Genomic DNA, 22,323 nt, shown 5'->3' on the forward strand with positions numbered 1-22,323 from the left:
TCTAAGATGCAATGAGTGATTTAAATAATTCATTAATTTATATTATTTGGTGGAGCTAGTGTTAATGTTCATTTATTATTATTATTATTATTATTATATCCCACCCTTCCTCCCAGCAGGAGCCCAGGGCGGCAAGTAAACAGGATAGATCTGTCCTTGAGAGAACTTCTTTCTCTCTCTCTCTCCACACACCCCTCCCAATATCCCTAGGTGTCCATCTCTTGAAGTTTGCAAAGAATTTACTGGGTTCTTGCACAGAAGTCGACAGAAGGTGTTTTGGACAGGAAAGGCATTTTTTTTGTTTGAATGGTATGCTCCAAGCAACTGTGGTTGATAATGTATCATGCTTTATGACATCACTGGGGCCCACCCCATGACATCACTAGGGCCTGCCCCATGACATCTCAGGTTTTGGGATACTACTGACCTGGCAACCCTACTTAAGTGGGCCCTATGAGTAGAAGTCTGAGAACCAGTAGGGTGGGTATGTATGTAGGTGTATGTGTATATATATCATAAAATTTCCTTTTCAGCGAAAAGGAGTAGTGTTTGGGAATTTTTTAGCTAAAACCTTCTCTAGCTTAATTTAAGTACTTATGTTTTTTGGAAACAAATTAGTTCTTTATTTTGAAACTGATTTCAAAACCAGAAACTGGCTGTAACATATTTGTAGGAAAGACATTTTCCAACTACCTCTAAAAGTAAAACATTAATACAGAATTTCTAGATAGTGCACCTATAGCTGGCTTACCACAAAGGTAAGTAGTTTAATTTGGGCAGATCTCACACTCTGTATCCTAAAGTATCAATGAAAATTAAGGGAACTTAAACTTTTTGAGAGGGAATTTTCCTCACCTCTTTATTCCCTTCTAGGTTGACACAATGACCTTTGTGAGGCATAGCCTTGCTGTCCAACTAAAGCATTGGTGTTCCTGGGATTAGCATAAATCAGAGGTAGCCAACACAGTACCCTCCAGATGTTGCTGGACTACAATTACCATCATTCCTGACCATTCGCAATTCTGGCTGGGGCTGAAAGGAGGTGTAGTCCAGCAACATCTGGCATGCACCACAATGGCTATTTATCCCCTTGTATTGGCATGATGAGTCACTCTCATAGAAACATAGGAAGCTGCCTTATACGGAGTCAGACCACTGGTCCATCTATCTCAGTATTGTCTACACTGAATGGCAGCAGCTCACCAGGATTTTCAGGCAGGGACACTCCCAACGCTACCTGGAGATGCTGATGAATGAACCGTGGACCTTCTGCATGCAAAGCAGGTGCTCTACCACTGAGCTGTGGCCCTTCTCCTCAGCACAGCAGCTATCAACTGGACCATGAGGCTCAGGGTGAGGAACCATCTTGCCTGCTCCCTAAGATCAGAAGGAGAGGCCATTTTCTGTGTCCTACCTACGTGGAGGTATGGTTGATAACAACTAGAGATAAGGCTTTCCCATGACTGCTGCACTTACACTGTGGAATACCTTGCCCCATGGAGTGCAGATTATCTCTTCTCTGGCTATCTTATTAGGGTGGTCAAGACATTTTTATTCTGTCAAGCTTTTGCCTGCTAAGTATTGTTATGAGCATGGGGGGTTGGAATGGATGATTTCTGTGAGTCACTTTTCCAGCCTCTGATTTGGAATCCTATGCCCTGGGGGCTGGCTCCGCTAGCCAGATGAATCTCCTTTGTTTGTGGCTCCTGTAGGCACTTATTGGCTAGTGCTCTGTAGCATTACTGGATGCAAGAGTATGCAACACACATATCTGAGCATTCCTGGAGCAGCAAATGGAGTGGCCAGGTAAGATGATGGGCCGATCAGTTGCCTAGCAATGGTGAATGGCCTAGGAAGACCCCTTTTGTGATTGAAACTCTTCTGGAGGAGAGTCTCTCCCCCGACTCCTGGGAGCTGGCAGAAGTATGTTTAGAGTTTTTAGTGTGTGCTAGAGAATGGCTGGGGCTGCAGGCATGCAGAGAGGCTATTCCTCTGCATCATGGCTATAGGATGCCCCTGCACCCAGATGGAAAAGCTGGATAATGGACTGCTGATGCATTGAACCCCTCCATTCTGAAGCTCAGGTTGGAATGCGTGTAAATAAATAAATCATATTTCATAAAGACACCACAGTCTCCGCTGACCTTCTTCCCAAAGGAAACCAAACCCTGGAGAGGCGCAGGGACCCCTGAAATCTCACCGCTCGGAGATTGGGGGAGGCGCGCAACAGTATTATCTGTGAAGGTCATTTTTATCTGGGATCTCTGCCACTGTTGCCTAAGTTTGTTTTTATGTAATTTCATGTATTTTATGTAATTTTATTGTTGCTGTTTTTGGACTGTAATCTATTTTTATTGTATTGTGATTTTAATTGTGATTAAATTGTATTGTGATTTGATTGTGATTGTTTTAAGCTGCGCACCACCCCATTCTCTGAGTGGTGAGAGATCTCCAGGGGTCCCTGCGCTTGCCCAGGGTTTGGGTTTCCTTCGAAAGAAGGTCAGCGGAGACTGTGGTGTATTTTAGGTAATATGATTTTTATTTACACGCATTCCAACCTGAGCTTAAGATGGAGGGGTTCAAAGCATTAGCAGTCCAATAGATCTTGCTGTTCCATCAGGCTTATAGGAGGCAACTTAAAGCCATGTTGCAGGGACATAGCCTCTCTGCATGTCTCCAGTTCTCACCCGTTCCTCAAACTCAACTAAAAACACAAGCCTCTCTTTTGCACCAGGAGGGGGGGGGGCTCATCTGAAGAGTTTCAATAACAATAGGATCTCCTTGGCCCATTCGCCAGTTAATGGGCACTTGACAGACCCATTAGCCCACCTGGCCACTCTATTAGATTAACTAAGGAGACTCATCTGACCAGCAGAGCAGGTTTCTCAGCTTCAAAATCCAGGTGCAGGATTCCAGATCAGAGGCTGGAAGAGGACTCATAGAAATCATCTATCTCAACCCCCAAACCCATTAACAGTATGTATATGTATAAATGTGTGGGCATGAGTGTGTGGGTGTGAGCGCACATGTGTATATAACTGTGATTAACAAAACAGAAGGAGATTTTTCTAGCAAAACATTTTGGCTTCCACCTTCACCAGCTGAAACATTTTGCTAGAAAAATAAAAATGCTCTGTTTTGTAAGTCACATGTATATTTTTAAGTCATTAATGGATTCCTTATAGGAATCCATAGCAAGCTTGGGTTAAGTTCTGTTTGTTGCTTTTAATTGTCCACATTTCCCAGTCAATATACATAATCTTGAAAGGCCTTGGAGAATGTGCATTTATTGGCTGATTTTTGTACATTTTCCAGCCAATATGCACAATCCCCAATAGGTTTGGGGAATGTGCATCTCTCAGCTGCATTTTGTACCTTCTCTGGCCACTGTTCATCCTCTCAACAGTTCTGTGATGTTAGTCACTATTATTTCTATTCTAAATTCTAACTTTGGGAACTGAATACCTGACTCGCTGGTGTGAAAGGAAAGGTAGCTGCAGAGAGAGACAAAGACATTACCTGAAATTTGTTCTCCAGGACATGAAGTTTGTTTTCTAGTTCAATGTGCTTGTCAGTCAGCTGGCTCCAGTCTTTTTTTAATGTGTTGTAGTGTTCTTTCCAGAGGGTACCGTCTTCTTCTGCAACAGTTAGGGCTCTCTAGGAAGAACAAGATTACATGTAAGTGTGACAGTTAAGAAACATACCTTCTTTACAGAGACAAGCAACAGAGGGGGTGAACAATTAATTGTAGACAGAACTATTTAATTATTTCTCCTTCTACGACCAGGACAGGAACTCAGGAGACAGTTGCTCCAGAGGGCAGGACTAGAACCAATGAGTGGAAATTGCAGGGGAATGAAACATTAGGAGAAACTTCCCAAGAGTAGGAGTTGCTTAACAGTGGAACAGAATGCCTTGGGAGGTGGTGGGCTGCCTCTTGTTGGGAACATCTAAGCAGAGGCTGGGAAGCTCTCAGCGCTAGCTAAACTTTTATTTTTGGCCCAAGGACCGCATTGTTTCATTGCAGCCCTTCCAGAGGCCACAGTCCAGTGGTGAATGTGGCCACAAGAGGCCAACTCACAGTCTTGTACATACATGCAGACATCAGAGCACATAGGCACCACACAGAGACAGACACAAAATATCCCCCACCCCTTTGGCTGAACCATACAGATCGACAGAGGAGCAGGGGCATATTTTCCTTCCCTCTCTGTTGAAACCTCTCTGCCCTGCCCAGCACTGCACCCGCTGCAGATTCTGACGCTGCAGACAAAATTGTCAGATGTACTGGGGGGAGGAGCAGATCAGGATCATGGGCCTCCTGTTAAGCATCCCTACTATAGAGGTGTGGCAAGCAGGGATTTGACCTCAATGATTCTACGGTTCAACCTGTACAGATTAAAAATACTGCATTCATGATAATATACCTAAATGGCATAACTTTCTTTCCTGTACCTAATACTAGGGAGTTGTATCCAAGTAAATAACTGAGTGAGCAAAACAGCTTCCACTTGCACAGCAGAACTTCCCTTCCTTCTCTTTTCCTTTTGTGCCCCCTACAGCCCCTCCGTCAAAATCTGCTCTCGGAGTTTCCCAAGAGGAAGGTGAAGTTCTGATTCAATCCAAATGTCATGGGCCCCAAGGGGAATCTCTGGCAAGGTTGGGAGAATGGAAAGGGATTACTGATATTGGGGAGGACACTGCCAGCACTGATGAAGGAAAAGAGGGGGTTACAGAGGATGTGTCTCCAGAAGCCTCGAAGCTGGCTGCTGGAGTTACTGAGCAAGGCTCAGACAGCCTTTCTTTGTCTCAGCTGGCTGGTGGTGAGGACTCTCCTGAGGCACCAAGGCAAAGTGTAACGGCAAAAGAGATAAGTACTAACAAAAACATTGGAACTTTTCAGGCAGAGGAAAATGAAAGCGACTCAGCAGATTCAGATACTGGCCTGTCTCCAAGGTCATGGAGGACAGAGAAGAGAAGGTTACAATTTCATCCACCACCCACACTGTAGCCCCCGTCTTGCAACTTGTGCTGATAGGGTATAGACACACTGTTCTATCGATTCCAGTTTGTCTCCACCTCTCTTTTCTGAAAACGGGGGGACATGACACTAGTCAAATCCCACCCCTTTTTACTGTAAAATGTGGTGGGAGCTGCATGAGTGCATTTTTTTTAAAAAAAATCGCTTTAAAGAGATTTTGCAATTGATCGTTCCCCCTCCAGGTGCGGCCAATGGAAATGCTTTGCTGTAGGTGACTAGTGTGCTCACAACCATAGTGCTAAGAGTGTCCTCCCCTTTTTTGTATAGACGAAGTAGCACCGCCTCTATTTGCTGTTGTAGCAATTTGTCTGCTGTTGCTTCCAACATCTAGTATGCCTGTTCCTGTTTGAATCCCAGTTTAGGCCTAGCATGAGATGCTACATCCCTGTTCTCATTTCTGGAATAAAGCTTTATGCAGAAAAAAACTCTCCGAGTCCTGAGTCTGCTCCTATGGTTGGGAGCAAGGACACCATATTTTTTCTCTTCTAGCATTTGCCTGGTTGTGCCAAAATATCCGGTCGGTCTCTGAGATTCATCAATATACTGTCTTAGACTGACCTGAATCCTTCCCTTCCCTCTCCTTCAAGAAGCATGCTGCTAAAAAGAGCTTCCGGCATTTGCTATTTTCAAATTTACTTCCAGAAGTACTCTCTGATAGCCTCTGAAGGAGCAAAGGGACTCATCATATTCTCCCATTATTCTGTGACAAAGTAACAGTTGATATTTCTGCCTGAAGAAGAGTTGGATGGAACAAAAATTCAAAACATTCTCTCAAGCAGAACTTGCTTCACTCGAAATCTTTGATTTTATGCTATATAGCTGTCCATCTGGTGCCATCTGGTGGAGAAATGAAGGAACAGGCTGTTGTAGGGCCAAAATATGACTGCATTTATGTATCTCTCATTTTTTAAAAAAATAGAACCAGCAGGGGCTCCAATTTAGATCAGGACAGTACAGGGGGAGGAAGTTAACTCTTCCCCAATACCAGGGTGCCAATGTGGTGCCCTCCAGATGGTTGAACTACAACTCCCATCAGTCCCAGCCAGCATGGGCAACAGTAGAGGAAGATGGGAGATGTAGTGCAAAACATCTGGAGGGCACCACGCTGGCTACCACTGCCCTATACAATGTTTTTCCAATGAAAAATTGCCCTCTGAACCTGCTATAGCAAATGGCTGCTTTGCAGGGAAGGAGGAATGTGGTTGTTATCCTTGGTAAGATAGCACAAGAGGAATAGGTTAACCCCTCTTCCCCTTGTGGCTGCTGGATTGTTCAAAAGATGGTGCAAGCACTTTTCAAAGTCATAAAATAAATGCAAATGGTTTGCAAGATGGCTAGTTACTCTGCAGATGTGAGTGCATTATTTACTCTGTGGGATTCTATTTGGGAGCTGTAGAATGCTGAAGAGTTTGCTGAAAATTAATTCAAATGATCAAAATACATTATCCATTAATTGGGCTTTTCTCTCTGCTGTATACTGCTGACAGCATAATTACAAACAAGATGCCTTGCTGGGGTTTGAGGCTGAGGAAAAATGGCAGAGGTAAGATCTGGACCAGAAACTGCCATCTTTTAGCCACTGAACTGCATCAGCTTAATACTTTCTGTAAGTACATTTCCCTCCACCATAGATACCTCTGGGGCTGCTTTTTAGTGTTGTGGCACTTCTCTGTGTGCTACTTTAAACAACTCCTTTGTACACAGGGTGGGGTAATAATATGTTTAGGGAAACACCTGTGAATGTTGGTATGCTACTGGCAGGCGTAATCCCCATCCCACCCTTTCAATGAGCAACATGGTTAAGATTATGCTTCAAGCAGGAGTAGCCACCATGATGCATCCAAGTGGTATTCATTATCAGTCTGAAAATGCACCTCTTGCACTGCTTTGGAGATTCCACCTTGCAGGTCACTTAATGTGCAACAAAATTCCTGTTTGCAAGATACTAGCTACTGGAGTATGCTGTGTTAATCCTGCCCAATCATATCCTTGTCCCAGGTGGAAATGCCATGCCTACCTGGGCATTCTGGAGTTGGCTTTCCACTTGCAGTTTCTCCTCAAGCAGCTTCTGAAGTGACTCTTTCACTTTCTGCTCATAGTTCTGCTTTTGATCTTCCATTTCCAGGAGAATCCTCTTTAAGCTCTGCTTTGAGTAACTCTAAAACAAATCAACTGAGAGCTGAAGAATGATTCCTCATTTAAAAATATTATAACCAATAGGATCCATAGTTCACCAAGGTAAACAAAATGTCCTGGAGAATTTTCACAGTGGGCAATGAACTAAACCAACGTTACTCCACAATTCCCATTAACTGAATGATCTTCATTCAATTCATTCAGACAACTCCAAGATATGAAGGACAATAATTTTTTTTAAAAAAATACCTGGCTCAAAATTGCATTTATTCCGATACAGGCTGGGGTTGGACAGTCTTTTTTTAAAAAATCAACAATACAATAGATCCAGCCTAAAATAATAATTAAAAAAATGAAATTTGCTCATATTATTTGTAAGGAACACAAGTAATGAGCCTTCATATTGATTTGATTTAAATGTTAATGTATTGCTATCTCCTACCTATCTGGAAAGGCAAAGAACTATTGATGGCCTCACGATGCAATTTTTCAACAATGACCCTATCATCTGAACTCACGAGATCTATTTGTGCAAAGTAGTGGAGGAAAGAAGGGACACCACCAAATGCAAGAACGGAAAGGGGGGGGAGATTCCAAATGTGCTCAGGAGATAATGTATTGCTCAGTTCTTATTAATTTATGCATCACCTTTTACATTAGCCCCAAGGCGATTTACAAGCATACCATAAAAACAACTAAAATAGATTTAAAAACAGTACAATAAACAACTAAAGATGGTTTTAAAAACTAGTCAAAATGAACACCTATGGCACAGACCTTTTTATCCAGCTGAAAAAGCTTGTCAAAACAGAAAATGTCTTCAATTGTTTTGAAAAAAGTACAGATTGTGGGTGCCTGTTGTATCTCAACAGGGATGCTACTCTACAAAACAGGGACAGCCATTTTAAACCTTTAATCAGAGTTACAGCAGAGTGGGCTTCTGATATTTTTTGGACTTTAAGGGGAATCTCTCCTGCAGAATGCAGTGACCTACCAGAAAAGTAAGAGATAAGGTGGTCTCTCAAGTAACCTGATCCTAAGCTGTATAGAGCCTGGTAGCCATTTGGCAGCCAACACAAATCCTGTAACAAGGTATACTGGCATCATTCTGCACTGGTTTCAGCCTCCGACCAACCTCATAAGCCTCGGAAAACAAGTTATAATACTCAAAATCTGATGTTCAATTCACCATTTTCTGAGCATCTTTGTAATCTCCTCCCCTTTAGCCCATACCTGTGAAGTGATTCCTGTGAATCTAGACCATGCTAACATTATAACACAATTCGAATCTCCATGAGGGAGCCAAGAAGGTCATAGCCAAGTATTAGACTCTGAAGAAGAACAGGGCACTCAAAGAATACAGAGGATGGCTATTTCCAATATAGTTTTCAAAAGTGTTGAAGCTGTAAGAAACAGGCCTTCTGTTTCTGAGCCCAAGACGTTACCTGGGTGCAGGTTTGCAGTTGATTCTCCAGTGCACCCAGTCTGCACTTGAGTTTGTCTTCATTTAACTGACCCTAACAGAAAGAGAGGGAAGAAAAGATTGGGGATTTTAAATAATCAGCTTGTGAAGATTTGTCAAAAAACAAAGCAAAAGACTCCCCCACCCCAAATAAACTGCTTCTGGGCCCTGGTGCACTCAAATTTGGAGTTTCTTTTCAGAATACAATTCAGGTGAAATCAGCCCCACCTTTGGTATCATACTGTAGCAGACTTGATGCCATTCAGTGATACTTTACAATTCTAAGCCTACAAGGACATCACATTCTCAGAGTCATTTCACCCTGTGGCACTTTAGTGGTTCTAGCTCCTGATTAGCTTTGATTGCTAGATAACCAGGCAGGCAGACATAATGTTCAAGGTGAATAGCATTTGTGCTGGGTGGGGAGGGGCCTGTGTGCTCATTTTATCAAGATTTTAAATTTTAGGTGTTGGGAATTCTAGGGTTGGAGATGGGAATTCATTCTGTTCAGTAAAAAAATGTTTCCAAAAATAGGGAACTGACCTTTACCTAGCAGGCAATTGCTGTATAGAGGAATGGCTAACTTAGCACTGTTTTTTTCCCTTTGTTAAACGATAGAATTCATTCCCACAAGATGACAGATTAATGGAGGATAACGCTATCAATGGCTACTAGCCACAATGGCTATGTTCTACCTCCACTTTCAGAGGCAGGATGCCTCCGAATACCAGTTACTGGGAACTGCAGGGGGGAGTATATATATATATATTTGCCTTACTTAAGAAAAACTAAAAATATATTTTACAATATTTGCTGCTCCAGGAATGCTCAGATATGTGTGTTGCATACTCTTGCATCCAGTAATGCTACAGAGCACTAGCCAATAAGTGCCTACAGGAGCCACACACATATCTTTCTACCCAGCCTCATTTCCATTCTGAAAGGAGGGAATCGGGTTTTCATGACTTCAATGAAAATCTGCTTTCCTCCCATTGCCAGTATCAGGTATGTGGGGTTGTGTGAGTATAATCAGGGATATTCGACATAGTGCCCTCCAGATATTGTTGGGCTCCAAATCCCATTTTGCCAGTCTGGTTGGGGATGATAGGGAGCTGGAGTCCAACAACATCTCGAGGGCGCCCTATTGGCTACCCTGGTGTATATGATTCCAGTTGTGGGTTCACAGTAGGGATGGGTGAGAATTTTGATCCAGTTCGCATTTCAAGCCGAATCTATCAAATCTGCACTTTCAAAAACAGTATGAGAACCAAAACACAGCCATCCGTCGACATTCACACTTGTTCAAATATTGCGAAGCAGTTTGCTAACCAATGTGTATAAAAATGGATATGTTAGGAGAAAGTGTGCATAAAAATGAATGTATGAGTGAAACTAACATGCACAAATGCATTATATGACAAGAAATGGCTTATCAAATGTGTACATTGGTCAAAACTGCCTTCAAAAATGTATTTATCAGAAGAAATTTGCACTAAAATCCTGGAGAATTTTCATGAGGATATTTAAAAAAATCACAGATTGCTGCAGAAATGTGGAAAACTGAATTTACGATGGGAAAAATGAGAACCTGAGAGAACCAAAATGGACAGATCTTTCCATCTCTAGTCTGCCGTAGGAGCAAAGGGTTTAAAGCTTAATTTCACCCACAAGTCATGATTCTGACCCGATGCTAGCTGCTTATTTCTTTAAAAATCAAGCACTACATGATAGATGTTACATCTGGTTTGCTCCACTTTGAGACACTGAAAATATTAGATGTTATCTGTGGTTTTAAAGAGGTTCTTTTTAAAAAAATAATTCCTCTCTCTTCCCACTTATGCAGTGCCAAATCTCAAAACTTTCAATCTGTATTTTGTTTTGAAATACCAGCAGAAGATTATTTGTTCCTCTGTAGAGGTAAGCTAAAAGCAAAGACTGCAGTGGATTTTTTTTTCTAGAACAGCAACGTTCAGAGATGAAGTGCACACCCACCTGTTGCTAAGCTGAGGTTTCACCGAGACTTCCTGCCAGCGAGGGTGTCAAGCTATTTCCCGCAGCCCCCACCCCCACTCCTCTTGCAGTTTGACAGAGGAAGTCTCAAACCACAAAGCATCAAACAGTGCATGTTCTGTAGCGTTTCTCTTCTGACAGAGCTCTTGCTGATCTTATTTTTCAGCTTTTTGGCAAACTATTTTGCATTGCCTTTTTTCTACCTGAAGCATTTTCTTAAGGGCTAACTTTCAACACTGCCTACCTGTCTGATTTTGAAAAGCTACTTAAGCTAAAGAGAAATGCTTTGAGCTGGTTGCATCATTAGTCACAGCACTATTTGTGCTTGTCTGTTGTTCTTCCTCAGTAATTTAAAATCTTGATAAAATGAGCACAAAGGTTCTCATGCCCTCCACCCCACATGAAGCCTTTCCACCTTGGGAGCAAGGCTCCCATTCCATTTCATTATGTCTGTCTGGTTATCTAGTGATCAAAGCTAAATTGGAGCTGGAGCCACCAAAGTACTGCTGGGCAAAATCCCTCTGAGAAGGTCAAGTCTCACCAAAAGGCCCAAAGTCTACTACAACCTCCTTTTTTGTAAGTGTTGTTTCCTCATTTTGGACAAACGCAGCGGCACAGGAGCACTTGTGCAGACGTACTTTAAATAGTTCAAGTACCTAAAATCCAATTTCTCTCTTTTTTTTCAGGATGCTACTCCAACACCATCTCCATTCATTGTGAGCTTTGGGTTTTTTTAAAATTAAGTTTTTTCAAACAAAATAAAAGCATACAATCAACAAAAAAGAAGGGAGGAAGGGCAGGAGAAAGGAAGGAGGAGGAAAAGGTGGGAGATAGGAGGGAATAAACAAGGAATCCAATATTCTGTCAGTTTGAACCAAGCATATAGTTTCTAAGTCTGTAGCTTTTATCCAAAATGCCTAATGATTTCAACCTTTGTTCTATGGAAAGCAGGTATGCTGTTTTTGCACATAGGATCAAGCTGAGCATTGGCACAGGACACTGCCTGATCAGCCTAGGGAATCTGAGCACAGTGTACATGTCTATTTCTCTAAGAGTGCAGTCTTAAGCATAATTACTAGGAAATGTTCCACTCCGGCTTGGAGTGCAGTACTTTCCTAGTACCTGTTGTAGATGCCTAGAAGAGGAGATTCTGGCAGGTACACCTAGTCAGAATGGAGCACTGCATTGGTGAGGAAAGCTCCACCTATTGAAATGTTCTCTACTACACAAGAGAAGCCTTCTGCCAAACTACGAAAGGTCCAGGAGCCATGTTCTCCTATGCATCTGGTCACTCCCAATAAGACAGTGATAAAAGGTGTTGGTGCCTCACCCCTCTACCTCCTGGTAAGCAGCAGCAATGTGTCCCTCCACACCATCTGCCACTGGTAATCTCAGCATGACCATACAATACCTTCCAAGACTTTTCAGCTGCTTGCAGCAATGTGGAGAGAAGCTCCTGTAAAATCATCATCTTCTGCTTTAGCCCGAGCTCCCGGTGGAGTGCCTCCTGAAAAATGAAAAGGAGAAATCACACTCAGTGGAGTGTACAAAAGGTACAAAAGCATAAGAAAATTGGTGCCAGGTTGGTTCAGAACAACTTGACTGCTTCACACAGAGAAGCTCCCTGCATCTGCCAATCCCTTTATGGGGTTTGGAGACTGCAAATATTCTCGGACCCACTTCCCCTGAAGTGCTATCAATCTGCATTTGCTGATCCTGTTTCTCACAAAGGAATATCTTTCAGCTGCAATTCTTCCTCTAAACATTCTTCAAATCTATGCCTGAGATGCCATTTCCTTAGCTCCAGTGTTATCGATAGTATTAGGGTGACATCAGTTTTCTGAAGGAAATCCCAGTGTTGCATAAGGTCAGACCACTGGTACGTCTACCAGGGACCTTCTGCCAGCACAGTGCCCTCATTAGATGCAGCCCAACAGTTCCAAAGAAAAAAAAAGTATAGTTCCTTTGTCCTTATTAAAAAGATGCCCATCTTAGAGAATTCTAAGTTCACAGGTATAAAATCACAGAGATGAACTCGATGATATTTGAGTTCCCTTTGAACTGATGATTCGGCAGTTGGGGGGATACCTGTTAATTGCATTTAAAGTAATTTAAACATTTTTTTAAAAAAAATCTGCCTGATTAATTGGGGGCATTTTAAAATCAATTAAAAGATTTTTAATCCATGAATCTAACAGGCTGATTTATTAAGTATTGCATGCGATCTTACACTTAACACTGCTGGTAATCCAAACGGACGGGGAAATGGCAACATCAGTGGGTGGCAGACTTTACCATGTGGAAATATACTCAAAGCCCCAAGCCACATGCAATCCTTTTTTCCTCTGCTACTACTTCCAAGCAGTCTGCTAAGGCCCCAAATGAGAATACACTGTTGACCCTAAATGATGCTTTCACAAGGACAAAAGCAAAACCTGTCCACGGAAAAACTGAGGTAATTTCCCTCATGCTTCAGCACTGATGCTTTCTATTTAATGTCTCATTTTCAGTTATGGTCTTATCCAAAGGACAAAGTCCTTTCTGAAGAAACAAGCACGTCATGGGACAACCCTTCTCATAAAATGTATTGAGTTAGTGTTAATTTCTCACCGTGAGGTAGGTAGAAAGTTGAACAATTTCCTGAAACAGAATTAAATGTATTTAAAATTCTAATTCAGTTTAACATGGAAATGTTAGGATTTGTCAAGATATACAATAGTTGTAATCATTCTGTTAAGCCTCTAAATCAGGGGTGAAGAACCTTTGGCCCTCTAGATGTTGCAGAACTACAACTCCCATCGTCCCTACCCATTGGCCATGCTGGATGGAGCTGATGCAAGCTGTAGTTCAGCAACATCTGGAGGGCCAAGTGTTTCCCATTTTTTGGTGAAGTAACAGAGACAACATTTTGTGCACTTACAACTGCTGAACATTCCAAAGTTAAGGGTACCTGCTAATAATGATTCAAGATAAACCCTTCACTACACAAAGACTATCCACTTAGGACAGCCTTCCCTCACCTGGTGTCCTCCAGATGTTTTGGATTAAGAGTTAAGAGTCGAAAACATCTGGAAGACACCATGTGACAGAAGGCTGATTTAGTGTATGATCCACAATTGACTGCAGCACACGAATGAGTTTTTCCAGGCTTATTCAAGAGGCAAGATAGTGCATGGTTCAGTGGCTCTTAAGAACTGTCTATACTGCTAAGACTGTTCTGCAGTCACAGACAAGCAGCAGAAAGAGAAAGTCTTGTTATAAACTAAGAAAGCCAAGAAAATACCGGTTAAGAGGTGCACTCAGCTAACAGAGACCGTAATAAAAGTTGTTGCATATTGTTATGCATGCCCCGCTTCTCCAAGCAGTGAAAACTCCAGAGGCTACTGCTTTCTTGGAATGAGGTCACTGGAGGCTTATTGGCATTTTGCAATAGAAGCCTTATTTACAGGTATACAGTTTGAACATAGGGGAAGATACAGCTTAGTCTCCTCCAAATGTCTCAAAGTTTACTGCTTCCCATCAAATTTCTAGGAAGATGCAGCCAGACCCCCAAATGCCATTAGGTTTCAGAATCTAAAACTGAGCCTCTCCTGATTCTGTGTGACAACAAACTGCCACTCTATTGTTCCCTGTTGTACACACAATCACCTCAATGACTTCACCTGCAGCTTGGGGTGGTAGTGGAAGAAAAACATGCTCAGTTTGCCATACTGGATCTCACCTTCTAGCAGTGTTTCCAGTCAGGGCGGGCACCAGAGGGCGGCCAGGTTGGGCCCTGGCCGAGGGCCCGTGAAGGGCCTCTCCTTAGGGTGGGTGGGTAGCAGTAGCTTCCGCAATCCGCAGTGCAGATTGCAGTTCCATGGTCCCCCCCCCCACTGCCACACAGACCCAGGCATGTGCCAGGGCCCAGGGCAGGCTGGTGCCCAAGGTTCCCACATGCCTGGCCCCAGCCCTGTCTCCAGCTGTTTACTTTCTGTGGAAACATACTGACCCAACTAACATAAGTAAACAGACCTGGCCAGATTTGTTAACAGATCTGGCCAGGTATATTTACTTAACAAAACAAAACTAGTTTGGTCATTTTAGCAGTCCTTCGATTGTCCAAACCTTAGCCTTATAACCACTGAATCACTGAGCTGGAAAGGATCTTGGACATCATCTGGCTCCACCCCAATCCTATTATAATATGATACAGACTGTGTGGGTTGAGAAGCTTCCCAGAACTTAGAATGCATGGGTGGAGGGAAGACGTATTTTTAAAGGATTCCCAAAACCCAATTCCAAACTGAGCTAAGAGATGTCTACCACTGAAGGTTTATTGAACGTCTAATAAGCCCTCATCCATGATCAAATTCAGAAGTAGAAGAATGTGGAGGTTATGATTTGTAAAAAAAAAAAAAGACAATATAATAATTCTCACTTAAAGGTGAGTATCAAATCCTTTAACATTAGTGGCCCATTTCTGCTTCTAGTGATCAAATTATTAAGCAAGTTGTTCAGCAAATGCACAGGTCAACAATCACCCATACTGCTGAGATCGTTTTGCAATCCTAGACAGGCAACAGAAAAGGAAAGTTCTTACTATAAGCTAAAGAGGAGTCGTTTGGGGGAACAGTCATATAGAGGTGATTGTGCAATTCATTTAGGGCTGCTTGTAGTTTTTACCATCAAAGGTATGTTATCTCTAGGGACTAGTTTGTGCTGATTCACTGCATATGTTGGCAATTAATATTGTAAAGAAACAGGATTCCCATTTCTTGTTTTCCTTACCTTATCTAAAACCGCTGTTCCACAACTGAAAAATGAAGAGAACAGGACTTTATCAAAGAGGACATGCCAATATTGCAATGAATGATACCAATCCAGTGCTACCACCAGTGCGCCCGCACAGCCCCTACCTCGCCATCTCCCTGTCCTGTCCCTGTCATGTCAAGGGAAGCACGAGCTACAGCAATGTGGGGAGGGAGGCTTCACAGCACTGGCCCATCACACCAGCCTTCTCTGCCCAGTACTCATTACATATATGCTGGACACATCTGTCTGAAAGTTACCAGTTCCAAGAAAGAATGGGATGTACAGCAATGTGGCTCCTTACTCTGTCTGCTGGCCTGAGTTTTTCTTTACTGTAATAGACTCATTTATGGTTTGGGTACCTGTACAAACAAAAATTGAAGAAATTCCATATAAGTCCTTTGAACAATGAGGAATTGAATATGATTGGACACTTCTGATACAATGATTCTTTCTTTTGGAAGTAGCTAGAGATGTCTGGCCCAGACTTTCAAAAGAAAAGACACAACTAGTCAAAAATTCCTGCCATCTTTTTTTAAAATTATATACTCTCTACTAATGGAAGCAACAGCAAAGGAAAAAAAATACATTATTCCCATTTCAGAGTCTTCAAAGTGAAAGTGTTTGCATCTTGATAGTGCAATTCTAAACATGTTTACTGGAAGAATAAGTCCCACTCTCAATCTTGCTGACTCCAAGGTAAGTGGACATAGCATTACAACCTAAATGTTTTGCCATCAGTTGAAAGAATGTTCAACCATCTCAAATGGAATCATGTAAAACACAGAGGCAAGTTGTTTGTTTTTGCAGCTTCTTACCTTTACAGCTTTTGTAAACTTTCACAGTGAACATGTTTTCAGGAAAGGAGTTCACATTGCCATGTGCAAAAGTGTTACTGATGCTACGCTGCACAGATTTGAAATGAAGCTGGGAGGTACAGTTATCCCTAGACTCCTGAAACAAAATAATTACATGTTTCTCTTCAACATAGTGGTCTCAAACACAAGAAAGTAAGTCATTATTTAGCCCTGCTGAAATTGACTTAGATGGAATTAGTGACACATCGCCTCCGATTCTCTAAATTGCCCTAGTTTCAGATTCTCTTCCTGTGGGAGGGGGAGATTAAATTATCAATTTCCTCTCATATTTTTTTCAAAATGGCAAAACAGTACTATTTTGCTGTTAAATAAATGAAACCATCATCATCATTATCAGTAATTAAAGCTTTCTCACTACAAGGAGAGAAACTGACAATGGGGCAATTTATGAAAACTATTCAAGGGGCAAATTTATTTATTTGAAACATGTTTGTTTCAATTTTTTATTTCTAAAATACAAAAGTAAACAACAACAACAAATAAAAACGACAAGAGTTACATAGTGTAATACTAACAGAAGGTAAAGCGTTAAATGTATATCCATGAAGTATATCCATTGGCAACTTTTAGATTTTCTGTTTGCGTCATCATAGTATTATAGTTTGTACTGAGGCTGTTTCCCATAATCTGAGGAATGGCTTTGATAAATATTTGATTTGTATATGAGATAAAATCATACCACATTTTATAAAAATCAAATATAATAGCTTTGCCTTTAGCTAATTTAAGTTGGTATGTCAATTTTTCAGCCATGGTTATTTGAAACATTTGTATGCCGCCATCTATCCAAAGATTTCTAGATGGTTTATAAAAATTATTATCAGTGGCTATTCACAACTAATCTTCCAGCCTTGATTAACAGCAAGCAATAAAGCATAGGAACATAGGAAGCTGCCTCAGTCAGACCATTGGTCCAGCTAGCTCAACACTGTCTACACTGACAGGCAGTGGCTCTCCAGCAGGGTTTAGAGAATGGACATTCCCAGCACTATCTGGAGAGGCGTTAATTGAACCTGGGGCCATCTGCATACAAAGCACATGCTTTACCATTGTGATACAGCCCTTTCTCAAGGAAAGTGGGCAACTGAAGTCACTGAGACTGACTTCCAAGTTAACATATGTAGGACTGAGGTGTAAGTCCCGTTGCCCCTATCCTCAGATATTACCTGGTTAGTAGGCCGTGACTTCAGATATGCTGGTATCTCCTCCAAACCTCCAGTTTTGTTCTCAGAAAACAGTGGCACATCTGTGCCAGGATTAAACTGAGCTCCTTTCCTTCCTGGCCTTTCAGTTATTAAATTCCTTCTTTTGAGGAATTCTTTTTCTCGGGGACTTTGAAGCAGCTCCTTGGCTTCTTTGCTATGGTTTTTATTCATGAGACGGCAAATGGTCCTGTTGTTCCTTCTGCGCAGGTTTTCATGCTTTTCTTGCCGGCGTTCATATTTTTCTTCATAACTCTCATGCTTGGGGCCCCGCTGGCCGTGGGATTTGCAAAGGTCTGTTATCATACTGATTGCATAAGCCACGGCAGCACACAACACTTTCCAAATACACTGGAGACAAGTCACCTTCCTGGTGAAACCAAGAGAACAGAAGTTGGCCAGATGTAGGCTGAGGAAGGGTTTTGTATAGAACGATACAGACAATACCACTTCAGAACAGAATGAAGTTGGCTCCACTATGAAGATATTATACCCTAAAATTAAATATACTGTTGGGGGAGGTGGAGACTCCAAGCTTCTGGAAAATGAACCTGTCTTCTATAGGAGGATGTACCATTCAGTTTCAATCATATTTCAAATTATTGAAGTTCCACTGCTTCACTTTAGCAGAGTTATTTCAAAAGCTACAGACCTTACTGTTCCAGTTTCTCCTGTTATTCAGCTTTTTGTAATTTCAGTTCCTAGAATAATATTATTTTAGAGGCTCATTCCTCTAATCAACCTCCCCCTTCCTTTCCCCCCAAAAAGATTTATTTATGCTTGACCAAAATGTAAAACCCATGGGAATTAAAAAAAATAATAATTCTTTTTTAAAATATCAGTGCAACTAAAATTAATCTACTACTAAAATACAAAAGAAATCAAATGTAATGCCAAACATTTTGAATATTTTCTCTCTCTCTCTCCCTGAAGCTTTGGAAGGTTTTTGAGCTGGGAAAATCATTATTTAATATACACAAATATCAATAATAACTCCAGTTTTTGAAAGTGGGGTGAAAGTAGGATTCCTTCAAATCCCGTTTAAGGGCTGTGGAGCTGAAGGGCTGTGGACAGTGTGCTTTGCATATTGCTTGGGAGTCATCAAAGGAACATCTAAAGAAAATCCATTGTTGTCTCTTGAAGCATCAGCTTCAGGAGTGGTAATTTCTGAAGACAAAGTTCATTGTAACAAGGAATAGGCACACTGCTGGATTATTTAAAAATCTGCCACCATTTACCTCCTGCAGTAGCTTTATTTTCTATGTTCTCCACACTTTCCAAAGTCCATTGGATTAGAGATGTCATGTAGTAATGCTTAAAGTTATACAGTGAAATATATTAATGTTCACTTTGAGAAAGGCTTAAAAACTAAGCTCTGAAAACAACAGTGAAAGAATAGTGTTTTGCTTTGACTCTCTGCTGTTTTTTGGTGTATCTGACTATAATCCAAGTGACATAGGCAGGTTGCCCCAGAATTCCATCAGAAGAATGAATGCCTTTGTTTCAGCATTACCTTGCTACCCTGTGCCTATATGAAGACTGAGTTATTAATGTTCTCCTTCCCTGAATAAAATCTTGACGGTTCATATGTTATAAGTGTATTATTTGTCCTAGGGAGTCAACTGCACCAAAAGATTTTGGATCTTTGCATTTCTATCAGAAATAAAAAAGGAAAAGAGAGAGAGGAGAATTCAACAACCTTCAAAAACCCCTCATCCATCTTTATGGTGGTTGGTTGTAAGACTCCCTATGCCTCCCTGAGCCAGAGGGATAATCCTTGTGCATATTATAAGAATGGTGGCTGAAAAGGGAATCATGTGAGCATGCCAGGCGTTCAGGAAAGATCTGAATGGAATTCGCTTTACACTACAATTTAGCAGCTAGCAGTGCTTTATTTCAGTCCATACCGTCCCTAGCTTAACAATTATCTAGTAGCAACGGTATGCTAGACAGTGCAGACAAGGAAGCTGGGACGGGTTCAAAATGCAGCAGCCAGGATTCCAAGTGAGATGGCTTGCTGAGAATAATTAGTAATTAGCTTTGAGAGATCTGTGCTGACTGCCAGTTTGTTTCCAAGCCAATTCTAGGTGCTGGTTTTGATGTTTAAAGCCCTTCATGCCTTAGGACCCAGGTACTTTAAGGACTGCCTACTCCCATATCAATCTGCTGAAGCATGAAGATTTTCTATTGAAGTCTTTTTTAGGTTGCCTCCAGACTGTCTATAGAAAGAGGGACAGTCATGGAGAAATGCACTAAAGTGTGGGATAATGGTTGATTGATGGGAAGATGCATAGCCTCCCTACAAACAAATCTGAATACACTCAATACATGGCAGGTATTGAATAACCTTTATGTAAACTTTGTGCAAGCAAATCTGGATGAATGTTCAATAAGGAGGTCTATAGGAGCCCTTAGACTACCCTCACCATCAGTCATACAGCTGGTAGCAACAGTGGACAGGGGTTTTTCATCTATTGAATACATCTGTGGAAGCTTATCTAGCACTCATTCCATTAATTTGTAGAACGCCAAGCTAAAATGTTTTTATTCTCTGAAGCATTTTGATATTTCATATTTAATAGTTCATATTTTTAAGTGCCGGTACTTTAAAAAATCCAATTGTTGTTTCGTTGCTTTTTAATGTTTCATTGTATATCTTTATTGGGCCTGCTTTATAATTTAAATTCTATTGTAAACCACACTGTGATAAATGTTTATGAAGGGCAATATATAAATGCTTAAAAAAAACAGAATAGAGAGAAATAAATGATAAACAGTGGTGCCAAAAGGCCATGAAATGCAAGGTGCCAGTAGATTTGCATCATTTCCATGAAGATTCCAAATGTATACTACACAAGTTAAGAACAGAGTAAACTCCTCAAAACAGCTGTCGCTGTGATAATGCTATCTCTCTTGTTATGCTGTTCAAATTTCACACCAATAATGTAAAAGAAACCCAGTGTTCCAATAAAGTCTGAATTGAATAGAACAGAGGGTTGTATTCCACTAACTTTTACTCAGAGTAGACCCATACCAATTAATAGCTATGACTAACATAGGCCCATTAATTTCAACGGGTCTGCTTTAAAAATTAGTTGCATACAACCCAGAATTTGCTTATAGAGTTTGCTTATAGAGTTCAGCAATTTCAATGCAGAGCTCCCTTTGAGGTCTTTGTTGTAATATGGTGATTTTGACAGTAGTAGGAGAGAGGGACTGAATGGGGCATTCCAGTTTCCCAAGCCACTCCACTGAACCTAGACAGCAGCATGGTGGAAGGCAACAACACAGGTATGGGAGAAGAAGATGGAGATTAAACGCAGACAACAGACACATCTAAGATGAGGAAGGAAATGTAATTGGGAAACAGGAGCAAAGGGCTCTAAAAGTTTGGTGCAGAGATATCTGCAGATTGCAAGTATCATTTCTCACAGATTCAGTGTGGGATTAGTATGATGTGGTCCAATTTTGCCTGCAACCTACCTTTCTTTATAAGCCTTGACTTCTCGGTTTGACCACAAGTGCAGGAAGGTTTCTTTGATTTACAGAGGCCTCACCTATTGGGAGATAAGCACATGGCAAGGTGGCTGTTATTTTATTTTGATAATTAGAACCTTTATACTACTTAGGACAGGAGGACACAGTGTGATCCAAATCCCTTGGTCATACACAGGCAGCTTGCCAGAGGCAAGCAGGCACTTCTGACAATCTCTCTGAGGAAGAGGGAACAGTTTTCCCTGCTGCTGCTTTCCTTTTCGAAATCGCAATGCAAGAGAGGGATAGCTCCCATCTTCCAAGCCTTGTCTCTCACTTGCATGGAGATGGATAAAGAGCTGGAGAAGCTCTTCCCTCCTCTAAACCTCCATGCAAGTGAGAGGAAGACTCCATCTCTCCCCACCCATGAGGCATCTGACAAGTGTAGAGGACCTGGAAGAGAGACGGAGAGGAATTTCTCTCACTTGCTCAGACAGGTGAGAATAAAAATAAAATAATAACAAGAGAGCTTCCTGCTGTTTTCTTACCCTGTCTGTGGTCAGTTCCAAATGTCCTGTTTAATAAGTGTTCATCTTGATTTGTTTGTACTAGGGATGGGTGAGAATTTCGAGTCAGTTTGCATTTCAAGCCTAATCTATCGAATTCACACTTTCCAAAACAATGTGAGAACCAAACTATGTCCATCCTTTGAAATTCAAACTTATTCAAATTTTGCAATGCAATTGGCCACCCAAACAATATTTACAAAAATGCATATATTAGGGGAAAGTGTGCATCAAAATGAATATATCAGTGAAAATAACATGGAAAAATGCATTATATGATAAGAAATGGCTTGCAAGAATGCACACATTACTCAAAACTGCATGCAAGAAATATGTTTATTAGGAAAATACACACTACAATGTTGAAGAATGTTGTAAGGTTTTTTTTTTAAAAAAACACAAATTGTTGTAAAAATGTGGAGAACTGAAGATTGGAAAAATGAGAAACAGAAAATTGACAGTTCTTTCCATCCCTAATTTGCACAAAGTGTGCGGGGAGATTGTACTACTCTGGGTGTTTATCAAGCATTAACTCCGATTTGTTTGTGGGGAGGTCATACGACATTGTGTCAAGTTATTGTTTTTTCACACTTTCCCATCAGTTTCCTTACTGCAAAAGTCTGAATTGTTTTGAAAGTGGATTTGTTGCTCAAAAGCACCACATCCACTTTAATTGTGCAACCTAAATTTGAAGGTATGTGAATGAAACCCAATTGCAAAACAGCAGCAGTCTGGAAGTGCCAGAGCTTGGAAAATTTACTTT

The 22,323-nt window shown here is 41.2% G+C and overlaps 1 protein-coding gene across 10 annotated transcripts in view; it reads right to left on the reverse strand.

Moving 5' to 3' along the window:
• Positions 1 to 22,323, reverse strand: part of TRAF3IP3 (TRAF3 interacting protein 3) — a 49,688-nt gene that overhangs the window by 16,672 nt on the left and 10,693 nt on the right. For 6 of the 10 annotated variants that reach the window (XR_009763460.1, XM_061632043.1, XM_061632035.1 and 3 more), the window contains exons 2-10: positions 17,485 to 17,890; positions 16,259 to 16,394; positions 15,745 to 15,802; positions 15,420 to 15,444; positions 13,260 to 13,289; positions 12,061 to 12,156; positions 8,623 to 8,694; positions 7,059 to 7,199; positions 3,520 to 3,657 (exon numbers count right to left, since the gene is read on the reverse strand). Coding sequence is in view for 9 of the 10 variants with exons in the window: in XM_061632043.1 (XP_061488027.1) it covers positions 3,520 to 3,657; positions 7,059 to 7,199; positions 8,623 to 8,694; positions 12,061 to 12,156; positions 13,260 to 13,289; positions 15,420 to 15,444; positions 15,745 to 15,802; positions 16,259 to 16,394; positions 17,485 to 17,890 (1,102 nt within the window). In the remaining variant the exon portion in view is untranslated. Of the gene's footprint in view, positions 1 to 3,519; positions 3,658 to 7,058; positions 7,200 to 8,622; positions 8,695 to 12,060; positions 12,157 to 13,259; positions 13,290 to 15,419; positions 15,445 to 15,744; positions 15,803 to 16,258; positions 16,395 to 17,484; positions 17,891 to 21,003; positions 21,078 to 21,542; positions 21,590 to 22,323 lie in introns of those variants that run through there. The other 4 variants (XM_061632040.1, XM_061632041.1, XM_061632042.1 and 1 more) reach the window with 3 other exon arrangements.

Source organism: Rhineura floridana, chromosome 6, assembly GCF_030035675.1.
Source record: "Rhineura floridana isolate rRhiFlo1 chromosome 6, rRhiFlo1.hap2, whole genome shotgun sequence".
Classification (NCBI taxonomy): domain Eukaryota; kingdom Metazoa; phylum Chordata; class Lepidosauria; order Squamata; family Rhineuridae; genus Rhineura; species Rhineura floridana.